This window comes from Lepus europaeus, chromosome 3, assembly GCF_033115175.1.
Source record: "Lepus europaeus isolate LE1 chromosome 3, mLepTim1.pri, whole genome shotgun sequence".
In the NCBI taxonomy this organism is placed as follows: domain Eukaryota; kingdom Metazoa; phylum Chordata; class Mammalia; order Lagomorpha; family Leporidae; genus Lepus; species Lepus europaeus.
In genome coordinates, this window is record NC_084829.1 from 125350483 (window position 1) to 125365115 (window position 14633).

Sequence of the window (14633 nt, forward strand, 5' to 3'; positions counted from 1 at the left end):
CCGGAGTCGCCTTTCCTCTACCGGCCGCCTGGATCAGCGCATGCGCCCACCTTCCTGCCCACTCCACCTCCAGGCGAGCGGCGACGCCTCGAGGTAAAATTGAGTAGGTGCGGGAGGCAGCAGCAGCGCGGGCCTAGGGGTCCAGGAAAAGCCAAAACTCTGTCCTGTAGCGACCCGCGCGAAGGCAGCCGGGGAGCGGGGGAGCATGGAGCCGAGCCCCGACTGTGATGCAGCAGTCACTGCAGGACCTAAGGCGTCCTCCACGGAGACGTCCGCGGCCGCCAAGTCCTCGGAACCCGAGGACTACGACAGCAAGTGCGTGTTCTGCCGGATCGCCCGGCAGCAGGAAACCAACACCGAGCTCCTGCACTGTGAGGTGGGCGGCGAAGCACGGCCGGGCCGGGGGAGGCCCGAGTTGGGGCGCTCCCGAGGCGGAGCTGTTTGTGCGCTGGGGCTGGGGAGCCGGAGTTTAAAGTTTCATTTTAAACATAGGTTGTAAGAGGACGACCAAAATTTCTAGAGCCTTTTCAGTATAGATCACGTGTGGTGTCCGGCCCTGCAGACTGCCCCAGTGTCCCCGAGTCCCCCACCCTTGCTTCGCTCCGGGGCCGGGGCGTGTCCCCCAGAGCTATCTCTGAAGTTAGGAGAAGGGAAGAGGTGGTGCCAGCGGGACCTGGCCTAAAATGGCACAAGTTTGCGCGTTAATTACACGGATTCCCCCTAACTCCATTCTAGATAAGAGTTTTGATTCGGATCACTTTAAGACTGATACTGAAAACTACTGGAAAATAAATCATGGCAGTTGTGAAAAGCTGAGTCTCAAGTCCGACCATTGCTTAACAACCTCTGATTTCCCCTGAAATGTCACTGGGGCTGTGTGGTAATCTGAGCCCTGAGCCTTTGCCAAGATATTGTAAAACAGATAACCTGATACACACCTGATTTCACTGGTGCTACTTTAGAGAAACAACCTTTTGGGAGAATCAGCGACAAAGATAGTGTGGTATAGTTAGTATTCCTTCCTTCCTTAGAAACAGATTGAATTCCATCAACCACCTTGTTTTGGAGATCCAATTGGAGAAGACAGTAAAGGCCTGTTTGTGTAGAGGTTTTATCTTTTTTGTGTGTGTCTGTGGTTGTTAAGATTTATTTGAAAGAGTTACAGAGAGGCAGAGAGAAAGAGCAAGAGAGCGATCGATCTTCCATCCGCAGGTTCACTCCTCAAATGGCCACAATGGCCAAGGGCTGGGCCAGGCCGAAACCAGGAGCCAGGAGCTTAATCCGGGTTTCCCGTGTGGATGCTTGGTCCCAAGCATTTGGGCCTTCTTCCACTGTTTTCCCAGGTGCATCTGCAGAGAGCTGGATCAGAAGTGGAGCAGCCAGGATTCAAATTGCACACACATGGGATGCCAGCGCTGCAGGCAGTGGCTTTATCCGCTATGCCACAACACTGGCCCCAGGTTTTTATCTTAAAAGGCAGAGTGAATACAGAGGAAACAATTGATTACCAGGCCCGGTGCATTTTAGGTGTTTTGTAAGCCGTGGAGTGGGCTTACCCAGATTTGAGGGGTTGGGGAAGGCTTTCCAGAGCAAGTGAGCCCTAAGTAGGAGTTGACCAGATAAGGAGGGGAGGAAACCGTGTCCTAGCTGGAGAGAACTTTATCCAGGGGAACATACATTGGCCAACCAGCAAGGGAAACTCCACAGTGCTTTGTGCTGGGGCGAGGAGTTGCTGAAGGGTTTTATTCTTTGACGTATCCTTCCACCACCCTGGTGGGGAATGGTTTGGGGAGGACCAGAATGGCCGGAGGGAGTTCTGTTAGGAGGCAGTTGGAGTAACACAGCCTGATGATGCCTTGAAATCAGAATGTGGTAGCAGGGACAAAAGGTGGATCAAAGTAAGAGACTTAGGTGGTGACATAGGCAGGACTTGCTAGTGGATACGAGTCAGTGATTTCAGCTGCAGGCAGTTAAGTCTTCTGGGTGGCAGGGACTTCTGGCAATGCTTTGAGATAGTTTTGGTTGTACACACTGTGTGTGTGTGGGGGGGGGAGCAGGGGAGCTACTGTCCCCTAATAAGTAGAGGCCAAGGTTTTTGTTAATGTACATTGCACAGGACAGCCTCCCATCACAAGGAATTACCGAGCCCCATAGGTAGTGCTGAGGTTCTGACCTTGATGTAGATTTGGTAGAATGAGGAAGACGAAGAGAAGGAAGTAGAAAATGCTTTCTGGCTAGAGTGAACTGATAGTGGTGGCACCTTGTCATTAAGATTAGGAACACAGGAGGAGCACTGGTGGCCAAAGCGATGAGTTCAGTTGTGGAGTTGGGAGTTTGAGGTGAGTGTGAGGTAGCGAGGTAAAGTCTGTGAAATGGTTGAATAATCTGGCCCTCTGGAGAGAGATCTGGGTTCCTTACTCAGATTAAAGGAACTGATTTTGTAGATGGAAATTGAAAAGAAATGCATCCCCTCGGAAGTAGAGTAAGCAGTGAAAGGGAGTGAAAACACTGACATGGCCAGGGACAGGCAGAGGATGAGGACCTGCAAAGGGAAGAAAGCTAGGGAAGCAAAGAAAAGGGGGTGTGCCAAGGAGCAAGGAGTTGTTTGCAGCATCAGCCCTCCTTCCCTAATCCTCAGAGCTGGGTGAGCTGGCCTCTGTGTGCTTGCAGCGAGGCCACGCGAGATCACAACGGGCTCTGTCCCCAAAACGGTGATCCTCGACCTTGAGAGCAGTTGCAATGCAACTTGGTGAGGCCCAAGGCAGTGAGAGTGGACTGAGAGGGACCTGTGGGATGAAGGAGTGAAGACAGCCAATGTAGATTACAGAGCCGAGCTCCGGAGCTAGGGCGAGCGGAGGAAGCGCAGCAGCTGATGGCCAAGCACTGCGGTGAGAGCCAGCAGCCAGCGATGGCCCTGAGTGACCGACAGTGGCCGAGGAAGTGTCCTGGGAACCAGTGGCAGCGTGTGGGCGGCAGTGCAGGAACAGTACAGAGTGGCAGCCAGATGGGGCAGATGGCATCGTGGATGGCGCCATGGACCAGAAGGTGTTTACCAAGGAGCTGGACCAGTGGATTGAGCAGCTGCTCAAGCAGCTGAATGAGCGCAAGCAGCTGTCTGAGTCCCAGGTCAGGAACCTCTGTGAGAAGGCTAAGAAATCTGGACAAAAGAATCCAACATGCAAGAGGTACCATGTCCAGTCACCCTCTGAGGAGATGTGTATGGGCAAGCTCACAATCTCATGGAACTGTTTAGAATGGGTGGCAGATCAGCAGATACAGGTTACTAGTTTGTGGGAGATTATGTTGACAGATGATATCATTCCATTGAAACAATTACACTGCTTGTAGCTCTTAAGGTTCATTACCATGGATGCATCATCATTCTAGGGAATCATGAGAGCAGACAGATCACACAACATTATGGTTTCTATGATGAATGTTTAAGAAAATATGGAAATACAAATGTTTGGAAATATTTTATCTTTTTAAGTGTCTTCTTCTCACTGCCATGGTGAACGGGCAGATCTTCTGTCTGCTTGGGGACCTCTCGCCACCTCTAAGTATGCTGGATCCCATCAGAACACTTGATTGCTTCCAAGAAGTTCCCCATGAGGGTCCAATGTGTGACTTGCTGTGTCAGATCCAGACGACCACAGTGGCTGGGACGTATCTCCTTGAGGAGCCAGTTACACCTGTGGGCAAGATACTTCTGAGATGTTTAATCATGCTGGTGGCCTCACATTGGTGTCTAGAGCTCATCAGCTGGTGATGGAGGGATATAGCTGGTGCCATGACCCTAATGTAGTAATTATTTTTAGTGGCGTTTCAGCTCCAAACTGTTGTTATCATTGTGGTAGCCAAGCTGCGATCATGGAACTTGATGGCACTGTAAAATACTCTCTCTGGCAGTTTGATCTAGCACATTGTAGAGATGAACCATGTGTTACTCATCGTACCACAGTATTTCTGCAATGAAATTTTAAACTTGGACAGTATTGCCATGAACTGTATATGACCTAATGGGATTAGGAAGAGCAACAGTAACTCCACAGTGTCAGAAAATAGTTAACCTTCGAAAAACTTGTGCCATATAAAAATACAAAACTTCTTATGATCCACAGCTGTGGCCACTTTAGAAGAACCAGTTCATTGCACGCTGAAGTGACATCGTTGGTCAAGAAACCAGATCCATTTCTGGCATAGTGCTATTAGTAGTTACTTTGGCTTCCTCCGAGAGACTGCATGGAATAAGATGTGAACATTAACACCTTGTGAATACAATAACTTCCGTGCAGTTATAGCTTTACTTAGCACGACTATAGAAAAGGACAGCAGCAAACAATCACTGGGGGTTAATGAGCACTTTAAAAAATAAGTACCAATTGGGCCGGCGCCGCGGCTCACTAGGCTAATCCTCCGCCTTGCGGCGCCGGCACACCGGGTTCTAGTCCCGGTCGGGGCACCGATCCTGTCCCGGTTGCCCCTCTTCCAGGCCAGCTCTCTGCTGTGGCCAGGGAGTGCAGTGGAGGATGGCCCAAGTGCTTGGGCCCTGCACCCCATGGGAGACCAGGAGAAGCACCTGGCTTCTGCCATAGGATCAGCGCGGTGCGCCGGCCGCAGCACGCCTACCGCGTCGGCCATTGGAGGGTGACCCAACGGCAAAAGGAAGACCTTTCTCTCTGTCTCTCTCTCACTGTCCACTCTGCCTCTCAAAAAAAAAAAAAAAAAAAAAAAAAAAAGTACCAAGACCTCCTTCTACCTGGGAGTTTTGAAATAGTTTTTTTTTTTTTTTTTCCGGGATACCATTTAATTTAATTGTATGATTTGTCTGCACTCAGTTTATTCCTTTCTCAGATCTCACCCCTATGTTGTTCTTTGTTATTTTCTGGGCCTGGTGAGTTGTTTTGAACATCCTGTAAGATGACGTTATTGCACAGAGCACGGCAGTGGTTTTTTTTTTTTTTTTTTTTTTCGTAATAAACTTTCAGAACCAAGAAAGCCAGATTTTAATTGTATCAGTTAATAATTTAATAAAGACTGGTGCCATTTATTATAAAAGATAATTAATAAACTTGTAAATTGTAGGTAAAGAAAAATAAAAACCAAGGCCACTGCATTAAAGAAAAACCCAGCAAATGTAGACAACTTCATAGGAATTTGGCAAGCAGGAGGAACTGGGGGTTAAGAGAACACTTTTTAAAACAGGAAGACTTAGGTAGGGGAGGTTGAAATGATCCACACAGGAGAGGGCGTTGTTGTTAAGCTGAGGCTGGTGAGGCCCCCATTTCTTGTCAGAGTGGCAGTTCAAGTCCTGGCTACTCCAGGCTTCTGATCTAGCCTCCTGCTGATGCAGATGATGGCTCAAGTACCTGGGTTACTACTACCCACGTGGGAGAATTCCTGGCTCCAGCCCCAGCACTTGTGGGCACTTGGGGAGCGAATCAGTGGATGGAAGACCTCTCTCAGGCCTCCCTGCCCCCAGTCATTCTTTCAAATAAATAAAACTGGCTCACATCAGACTTTTCCCCTGGGAAGAAGGAGACTCATTCTCTCCTTCCTCAGTCAGTTTTTGAATGCGCGTGCTAGCACTGCTAGAGGCTTTGGGATACAGTAGTAGAAGTATATAGAAACCCGAGGCCTCTTAGTGCCTATAGTCTAGCCACAGTAATAGAAGCGAAACAATGAGGAAAATTGGGTGCAGCCTTGAAGGATGTGAAGGAACAATGGTGTGGTTATTTGGATGTAGAAAGCTAGAAGCAGCGCTTCTGGAGCCCAGGAGAGACAATTAGGGAAACCGAGGGATGGTTGTGCCAAGATGAAGGTCAGGTGAGGTTGAGGATGTCTTTTTTTTTTTTTTTTTTTTTTTTAAGATTTATTTATTTGAAAGGCAGAGTTACAGAGAGAAAGATAGAGCGAGAAAGATAGATCTTCCATTCACTGGTTTGCTCCCCAAACTGCTATATGGCCAGGCTGAAGCCAGGACCCTGTAACTCTATCCTGGTCTCTGCCACATGGGTAAGGGCCCAAGTATTGGATCTGTCACCTGCTGCCTTTCCAGGCACATCAGCAGGGAGCTGGATCAGAAGTAGAGCAGCTGGGACTTGCATCTATGCTCATATGGGATGCCAGCGTTAGAGGTGGTGGCTTATCCTTCTGTGCCATAGCGCTGGCCCCCAACATTAAGTTTTAAAAATGTAAAGCTGTTACCACCATTGTTGTGTAGTGAGTAAAGCCACCGCCTGTGATGCCGGCATCCCACGTGGCGCCATTTTGTGTCCCAGTTGTTCTACTTCTGATCCAGCTCCCTGCCAGTGCTCCTGGAAAAGCGGTGGAATATGGCTCAAATGTTTGGCCCTCTGCTACCCACATAGAAGACCTGGATGAAGCTTCTGGCGCTTGGCTTCATTCTGGCCCAGTTCCAGTCATTGCAGCCATCTGGGGAGTAAAAACCAGTGGATGGAAGATCTCTTTCTCTGTCTCTGTAACTCTGCCTTTCAAATAAGTAAAACAAATAAATCTTACAAAAAAGAAAAGTAAAAACAAAGCTGTGGATTGGACATCTGGTTCATAGGTCACATATTTCCTGTGATGCCCACATCCCACATTGGAATTCCTGGGTTCAAGTCTAGGCTCTGGCCCTATTCCAGCTTCCTGCTCATACACTCTGTGGAATGCAGCAGGTGAGGGCAAGAGCAGTTGAGTCCCTGCCACCCATGTGGGAAACCTGGATTAAGCTCCTGGTGCCTGGCTTCATCCTGGGCCTAGCACTAGCTGTTTGAGAAAGTTTGGGCAGGAATCAGATTCACAATTTCTGAATCATGAATTTGTTTCCCTCTTTATCTGACTTTTCTTTATTGTTTTGAACATTCATTTTATTGAAAGGCAGAGTGATTGCAACAGCCAGGGCCGGGCCAGACCAAAGCCAGAAACTCCATCCAGGTCTCCCATGTGGGTAGAAGAAGCACAAGCACTTGGGCCATCTTCCACTGATTTCCCAGGCATATTTGCAGGGAGCTGGATAGGAAGTGGAGCAGCCAGGACACAAACCAGCCACAGCTTTACTTGCTGCTCCTGCTGACCCCTTAAAGGGGGTTCTCTTTAAAGTCTGCATAGTTGTGTGATTCTCCCCATATCCAGCAGCAGCCTATGTGTAGGTTCAGACAAGGTGGACAGTTGTGTTAACCCAGGTTTGGGTCTTGCTTGTGGGTGTTACAGAGGTACAGAAGTTACCTCTGAACTGCAAATTAAGAATTGATGGTTGGGGCCGGCGCTGTTGCTCACTTGGCTAATCCTCCGCCTGCAGCGCCAGCATCCCATATGGGCACCGGGTTCTAGTCCCAGTTGTTCCTCTTCCAGTCCAGCTCTCTGCTGTGGCCCGGGAAGGCAGTGGAGGATGGTCCAAGTGCTTGGGCCCTGCACCCGCATGGGAGACCAGGAGAAGCACCTGGCTCCTGGCTTCGGATCGGGGTAGCTCCGGCTGTAGCGGCCATTTGGGGGTTGAACCAACAGAAGGAATACCTTTTTCTCTGTCTCTCCCTCTCACTGTCTGTAATTCTACCTGTCAAATAAATAAATAAATCTTAAAAAAAAAGAATTTATGACAAGAGAATGACTAAAGTGATAGACTATGGAAACTGTTAATTGAGGGAAGAAAGTAAAGTTTACAAGCTGTGACAGGGAGAAGCAATCATTCCGTTTGTTGTCCATCGGGACTGATCCATAGCCTCACAGGGACCCAGCTTTGTCTGTAGATGAACATTTATCTCTTATTTTACTGGATATAAAATTAGGATCTAGAGATGTGGAATATATTTTTAAATTTTGCGGAGTTCACTATTTCTTAGTGAATTTTCTATATTCAGCAATACTAAGGAGAAAAATAATAGAAAATAGATATTAATAGTCATGGGGAGCTTGGTTTGTCTGAAAATGTTTATCAAGAAGGAGGTGGAATGGCCCAGACTTCTGTCTCAGTTTACTTCTTGGCCAAAGATCAGGATTAGGAATGTAAAATTAAAGATTAATCAGTTTAAAAAGCGAATTAATCATTTCACATTTAATATGTATGCTTTTATTATATATAAAACATAGATGCATATATTCATTGTGAACGTAATTTACATAAAATATTTATATACTCACTGTAAGCATTTACAGTGTTAAGATACATATTTATTCACATATATTCCTGGTTATTTAGAAACTATTGGGTTTCTTTCTAGTGAGGTAGACCTGTAACTAAGTGCAGAGGTGATAATTTATAAAGTAGCCTTTCCTTAGCCCAGGGGTCAACAATGGGGGACTCCTAATAGACATCTGAAATTGTAGGTAATAAGGAATTCTATCTATACTTTGTCTTTTCCTGTACATGCATACTTTTTATTAAGTTTAATAAATTGTCACAGCAAGAGATTACAATAATAACATCATAGATCAGTTACAACAGTATACTGTAATAAAAGTATTTTTATGTTTGCAGATTATTTATGGGATTTTCTATTTAATATTTTGAATCACAGATAAATAATAGAGAGCAAACAGTAGCTAAGTGGGGATCACTGTAAATGGAGTTACCAGTGGTATTTGGGTTGGTCTGGGAAACCTTTCAGGGGAAATCTAGAGAAGATTCCTCATGCCGCAGAGCTCCCTATATAGCATTTTTTATTGTGTTCTGCAGAATTAGGACTAGGCAAGGCGAAACCCATACGTCCTCAACTGGGCAGGTGTTATTCCTGGTGAGGTAGAAATCAGTACTTGGGCAGGAGGGGGCAATATAATACTCGTTTTACCTATAATGCACATATGCATCATATGTAGACAACACAAATAGAGTATATCTTTTTTTAGATTTATTTTTTATTTGCTTGAAAGGCAGTGACAGAGAGGAAGAGAGAGAGAGAGAGAGAAAGAGAGAGAGAGAGAGAAAGAGAGATTGATTTTCCATCCACTGATTAACTTCTCAAATGGCTGCAATGGCCAGGGCTGGGCCAGGCCGAAGCCAGGAGCCTGGAGCTTCTTCCAGGTCTCTCATGTGGGTGTAGGGGCCCAAGCACTTGGAACATCTGCTGCTGCTTTGCCAGGTGCATTAGCAGTGAGCTGGACTGAATTGGAGCAGCTAGGACTCGAATTGGTGCCTGTATGGGATGCCAGCATCATAGGCAGAGATTTAACTTGCTACACTACAATGCCAGCCCTGTATATTTTTGTTATTAAAATATGGTAGGCCAGCGCCGTGGCTCACTTGTCTAATCCCCCGCCTGCGGCGCCGGCACCCCGGGTTCTAGTCCCAGTTGGGGCACTGGATTCTGTCTCGGTTGCTCCTCTTCCAGTCTAGCTCTCTGCTGTGGCCTGGGAAGGCAGTGGAGGTTGGCCCAAGTGCTTGGGCCCTGCACCCACATGGGAGACCAGGAGGAAGCACCTGGCTCCTGGCTTCGGATCGGCGCTTCGTGCCAGCCATAGCAGCCACTTGGTGGGTGAACCAACAGAAAGAAGACCTTTGTCTCTTTCTCTCTCTCTCTCACTGTCTAACTCTGCCTATCAAAAAAAAAAATATCATGGTAGTGGATTAGCCTTCTTTAGAGGGGTGATAATGGAAAAATGATTGCAAAACACTGACTTAGACTTCACCTTGCTTGATCATCTTGGGGACATGCCTCCTTACCTGTGATTCAGAGAGGAGGAAGCAGTGTCGTTTTCCACTTTTGAGCGGTGTTTCTTGTGGGAACACTATTGGCATTTGGAGGGTAGGGCTCTGTTTTATTGCTTAGAACTTTTCCACCTGTTGCAGGATGTTTGGCTTCCTTCACTTCTGGGCACTAAGTGCTAGCAGCGTCCACAACCCAAAGAGTGCCTGTGTACCTCTACCATGATTGAGAAACACTGCTTCAGAAGAGCTACACTATGCCTGTTAGGTCCTCACTGACAGTTCTGCTGACAAAAGATGAATGGCTTATGCTCATCTCTTGACACTCATGAAACTAATGAGCAGATACTAGAATGAAGCTGGGGAGAAGGGGAAGACATGAAGCAGATCTGTGTCTTGCCATGTTTGCCAGCTGGAAAAGCAGAAGCGGCAGGAAGATGGCTTTGCCTCAGGTCAGCTTCCCAAAGCATCTAAATGACCTAATTTGACAAGATCCAAATTCTATTTAAGATTTTTAGTTTTGGCTGGTGCTGCGGCTCAATAGGCTAATCCTCCACCTGCGGCACCGGCACACCGGGTTCCAGTCCCGGTCGGGGCGCCGGATTCTGTCCCGGTTGCCCCTCTTCCAGGCCAGTTCTCTGCTGTGGCCCGGGAGGGCAGTGGAGGATGGCCCAAGTCCTTGGGCCCTGCACCAGCATGGGAGACCAGGAGAGGCACCTGGCCCCTGGCTTCGGATCAGCACAGCTGGCCACAGTGGCCATTGGAGGGTGAACCAACGGCAAAGGAAGACCTTTCTCTCTGTCTCTCTCTCTCTCTCACTGTCCACTCTGCCTGTCAAAAAAAAAAAAAAAAAGATTTTTAGTTTACTTCTATGCCTTCTGTGTGGCAGAAACTATTTGGGATGGAGATTGAGCGCCAATCTACCCTATGCACTGTAGTTTCTCTGATGTATAGATGTATATATGCTGATGGCCAAAGTCAGTGGTGATAATCACGTTAAGATAGACTGACTGTCCAATCCGTTATCAAAAGAGATAAAAATTGGTTCTTGCCTATGGTGGTGGGAGATGCAAAAATGGTTACTCACTTATAGGACATAAACAATGAACTGTATATCTGTGGTACTGTCATGGGAACGAGATAACTAGAAGAAAAAAAATCTAAGATGGTTTCCAGTGGGGGTGGTAATTAGAAGAGGCTGAGAAACATTGGTCTAATCAAACTGTGGCCACAATTCCTACTTACAAAGATTTTGTGCAAGGAGAGACTGAAAGATTGGGGAAAATCCATCTCTGTTCCTGGAAAGGTATCTGAATATCCCATGGCCCACTATATAGCACTATATATACACACACACACACACACACACACACATATATATATTTTTTTTTTTTGAAAAGGATGCAGGAGTGTGTAGTAGCACCTGTCATCTATCTCTTCCACAGTTTTGCAGGTTTTCTATGTAAAGTTCCCTGATAAGTGTGGTATGCTCACATTGGGAGGCTTTCCGAGGGTCCATATTCAAAGCAGCAAGTGAAAATTCTTAGTGAATGTCACTAGGGGTGGATAATCAGAATTCTGTGTTTTAAAGTCACTTGAGATAATTCTTTTCTTTGTGTGGCTATTCTAGGTACATTTGTTTCAATTTTTAGGGATTGCTTTTTTTTCTAAGTTCAAAAATGAATACTAAATATTTACATTTTCAATGCAAAGTATATTTGGTTCCTCTTCCTTCACAAGAAATTTTAAAAAGTATTTTTGACTTATCCTTCTATTGTGAGTAAATATGTGTGTATATATCAACATTTATATTCCTGCTCCTTACACAAAAGATAGATTAACCACTCTCCTGCTCCCTCCTTATTTGTCTTACACTTAGGAATATATAATGGAAAAATGTCATAATTACATAGAAATCTGCTTTATTTCCTTTTATAACTACTGAATATTCCACTTTATGGATTTATCATGATTTATTTAACTAGCTCTTAGTTGAACCATGGATATTTGGGTTATTTGCAGTCTTTCACTATCATAAATCATGTTGCCAAGGATAGCTTTTTACAGATATTATTTCATATTCTTTGCCAGCACATCCTTTAATGGGAGGATAATCTTTCTTAAAATGGAAAGTGTAAGTCTAAATAAATAATAGTTGGACTGGGAGTAGCAATGGGAGTGAGGGCCACATTAGAGACCAGATTTCAATATGTTGGAAAGCCAATTCAGTGGAAATCCAATTCAGTCACTGTGTAGGCTGACTAAGGCATCAAGTTTCTTGACTTCTTGGCAGAAATTCTGTCTGCTCCTAGTGATGATGATAGTTATATTGATTGGTAGTTTTTTATTGATTAGCATTGGGAAAGTAAATTACATATGACTTTTTGTAAAGAAAACCTTACAACATGAGGGTTGGGAGATGGACAGAGAACGGGGCATTGATGGTTCATTCTTATGGCTGGTTCTTGGAGTCTGAGATAGCAGATTTTTAGGAACTTCTTTGTTTTCTTCCCTATTTTCCGTTAGAGTGACACTTTCTAGTTCTGTTAATCTAAAGAAGCATCACTTTGCTTCTGGATTTTTACAAGTTAACTGCCATAATTGAAAAGAAATAAAGACATTTAAAATGGTGTTATCAGCCAATCTGGGAAATATGATTGTGGCAATTTTGTTGTGTTATATTTCACTCTTGGTATTAATTGTTTCTCAGCTGGAAGACTAAACAAGTAATAGAAAAAGTAAACAGTCAAAAACAATGTTGTCTTTTAGCGGATCATTTTGAAACACATTCCAGTATTTACATTTGTTGCTGGATGGCAAAACTATAATAATGGTATTAAAGTGAACATAATTTTTATTTTTGCTGTTTTAGGATAATCAGTATTATCCATGGATGTGAGGCCATTGGTCAAATTGGATTTGGGCTCCTGTCGTAAGAACTAATGAGTAACAAGGCTTTCAGGGAATTTTTCTGAGAGAAATTAATTGGACTAACACTAATACAGACTTCCTGGATACTGTCTTGTTTCATTTATAAAGATTTAATTGTTTACTTATTTGAAATATAGAGGAATGGGTTAGGGGTGCAGAGAGAGAGAGAGAGAGATCCACTACAGGTTTGCTTCCCAAATGGTGCAAAAACCAGGTCTGGGGCAGGGTAAAATCAGGAGCCAGGAACACCATCTGGGTCTCCCACATGGATGGCAGAAACCCAAATATGTGGGCCATCATCCACTGCCTTTGCAGGTGCATTAGCAGGGAGCTGGGTAGGAAGGAGAGTAGCTGGTATCAAGCCTCTGTGATAATGGAATGCCAGTGTTGCAAATTGCAGCTTAACCCACTGCATCATAACACTAGCCTCTGTTTTAATTTTGACTTTGTATTTTGATATGAGATATGAAATAAATAACTTAGTATATATTTTCTTTTGGGAAAACTCAAAACTGAAATGTTCATAGCTTGAAATATAGCTGACTTTCTTTCCTGTTTTCTGTATATTACTGTGTGGAGTAAGAAAAACCAGGATATGGATGTCATATGTGTAATAGATTGAGTGCTTATGTTATTACTAAACTGGAATTTGAGTGTTTGAAAGTTGTTTTTGTCTTTGTTTTTTTCAGATTTATTTACTTGAGAAGCAGAGCTAGAGAGGTAGAGACAGAGAGAGAATTCTTCCATCTGCTGGTTCACTCCCCAAATGACCACAACAGTTGGAGCTGGGCCGATCTGAGGCCAGGAGCCAGAGCTTCTTCTGGGTCTCCCATGCGGGTGCAGGGGCCCAAGCACTTGGGCCATCTTCTACTGCTTTCCCAGGCCATAGCAGAGAGCTGGATCAGAAGAGGAGCAGCCCAGAACATGAACCAGCGCTCATATGGGATGCTGGTGCAGCAGGTGGAGACTTATCCTACTGTGCAACAACGATGGCCCCTAGATTATATTCTTGATATAATTAAAGAAAATGCCACTCTGGAAAAAAATAAATTAAAAAAAAGATTTCATCTTGCTGTGATTCTGTAGTCAAACCTTTAAAAGTATATATTAAGGGTGCAAACAGCTAGCTTAGGTTGGGGATGGAGAAATATTTAATGAAAAAACTCTCTGGGATTGTTGGTAATGGAATTTTAATGAGTTATTCATAATTGTTTTTCTGAAATGACTTAAGCAATTCTCTGGAATAAATGGTGAGTATCTTCTGAAAGAAGTTAAATCTTGGGGCTGGTGTGTGGCATAGTGGGTTAAGCTGCCGCCTGCAATGCTGGCATCCCATACTGGTGCTGATTCGTGTCCTGGCTGCTCCACTTTGGATCCAGCTCTCTGCTATGGCCTGAGAAAGCAGTAGAAGATGACCCAAGTCCTTGGGCTCTTGCACCTGCATGAGACCTAGAGGAAGCTCCAGGCTCCTGGCTTTGGATTGGCACAGCTCCAGCCATTGTGGCCATCTGGGGGGTGAAGCAGCGGATGGAAGACCTCTCTCTCTCTCTCTCTCCCCACCCCTTCCCTCTCCCTCCCTCCCTCCCTCCCTCTCTCCCTCTGTTCTCTGTAACTCTGCCTTTCAAATAAATAAATAAATCTTTTTTTTTTTTTTTTAAGAAGCTAAATCTTGTCTTCATACAATTGTCCAGTAGGGCTTAATTGTGATGTAAGTACCACTTCCCTATCAGACTGAGATTTGTGATGTTTAAATCATGCTAGCACAGCATTAGGAAATTCTTTTTAAAAATTCACTAACACATAAATGTTTTTGCCTTTAGAATGAAGACCTAGTTTGTTTCAAAGATATCAAGCCAGCGGCACCTCATCATTATCTTGTGGTGCCAAAGAAGCATGTTGGAAACTGTAAAGAGCTAACAAAAGATCACATAGAATTGGGTAAGATGATGGCAGTATTCTTCATGGTTATATCATCTTGAATTGACATTCAGTGTTAGCTGTGAAAACTGAAAAAAAAAAAATGTAGCTAGGTATTATGAGAAAACAGCATTATGACTTT

The 14633-nt window shown here is 44.8% G+C and overlaps 1 protein-coding gene and 1 pseudogene across 1 annotated transcript in view; both read left to right on the top strand.

Annotated features, from left to right (window-relative positions):
• Positions 1-57: 57 nt before the first annotated feature.
• HINT3 (histidine triad nucleotide binding protein 3) overlaps positions 58-14633 on the top strand; it is a 28710-nt gene continuing 14134 nt past the window's right edge. Inside the window, exons 1-2 of the mRNA XM_062186727.1 lie at positions 58-376; positions 14395-14512. Coding sequence (XP_062042711.1) covers positions 206-376; positions 14395-14512 — 289 coding nt within the window. The 5' untranslated portion in view covers positions 58-205. The remainder of the gene's footprint in view (positions 377-14394; positions 14513-14633) is intronic.
• Positions 3034-4015, top strand: LOC133756368 (serine/threonine-protein phosphatase 2A catalytic subunit alpha isoform-like; annotated as a pseudogene).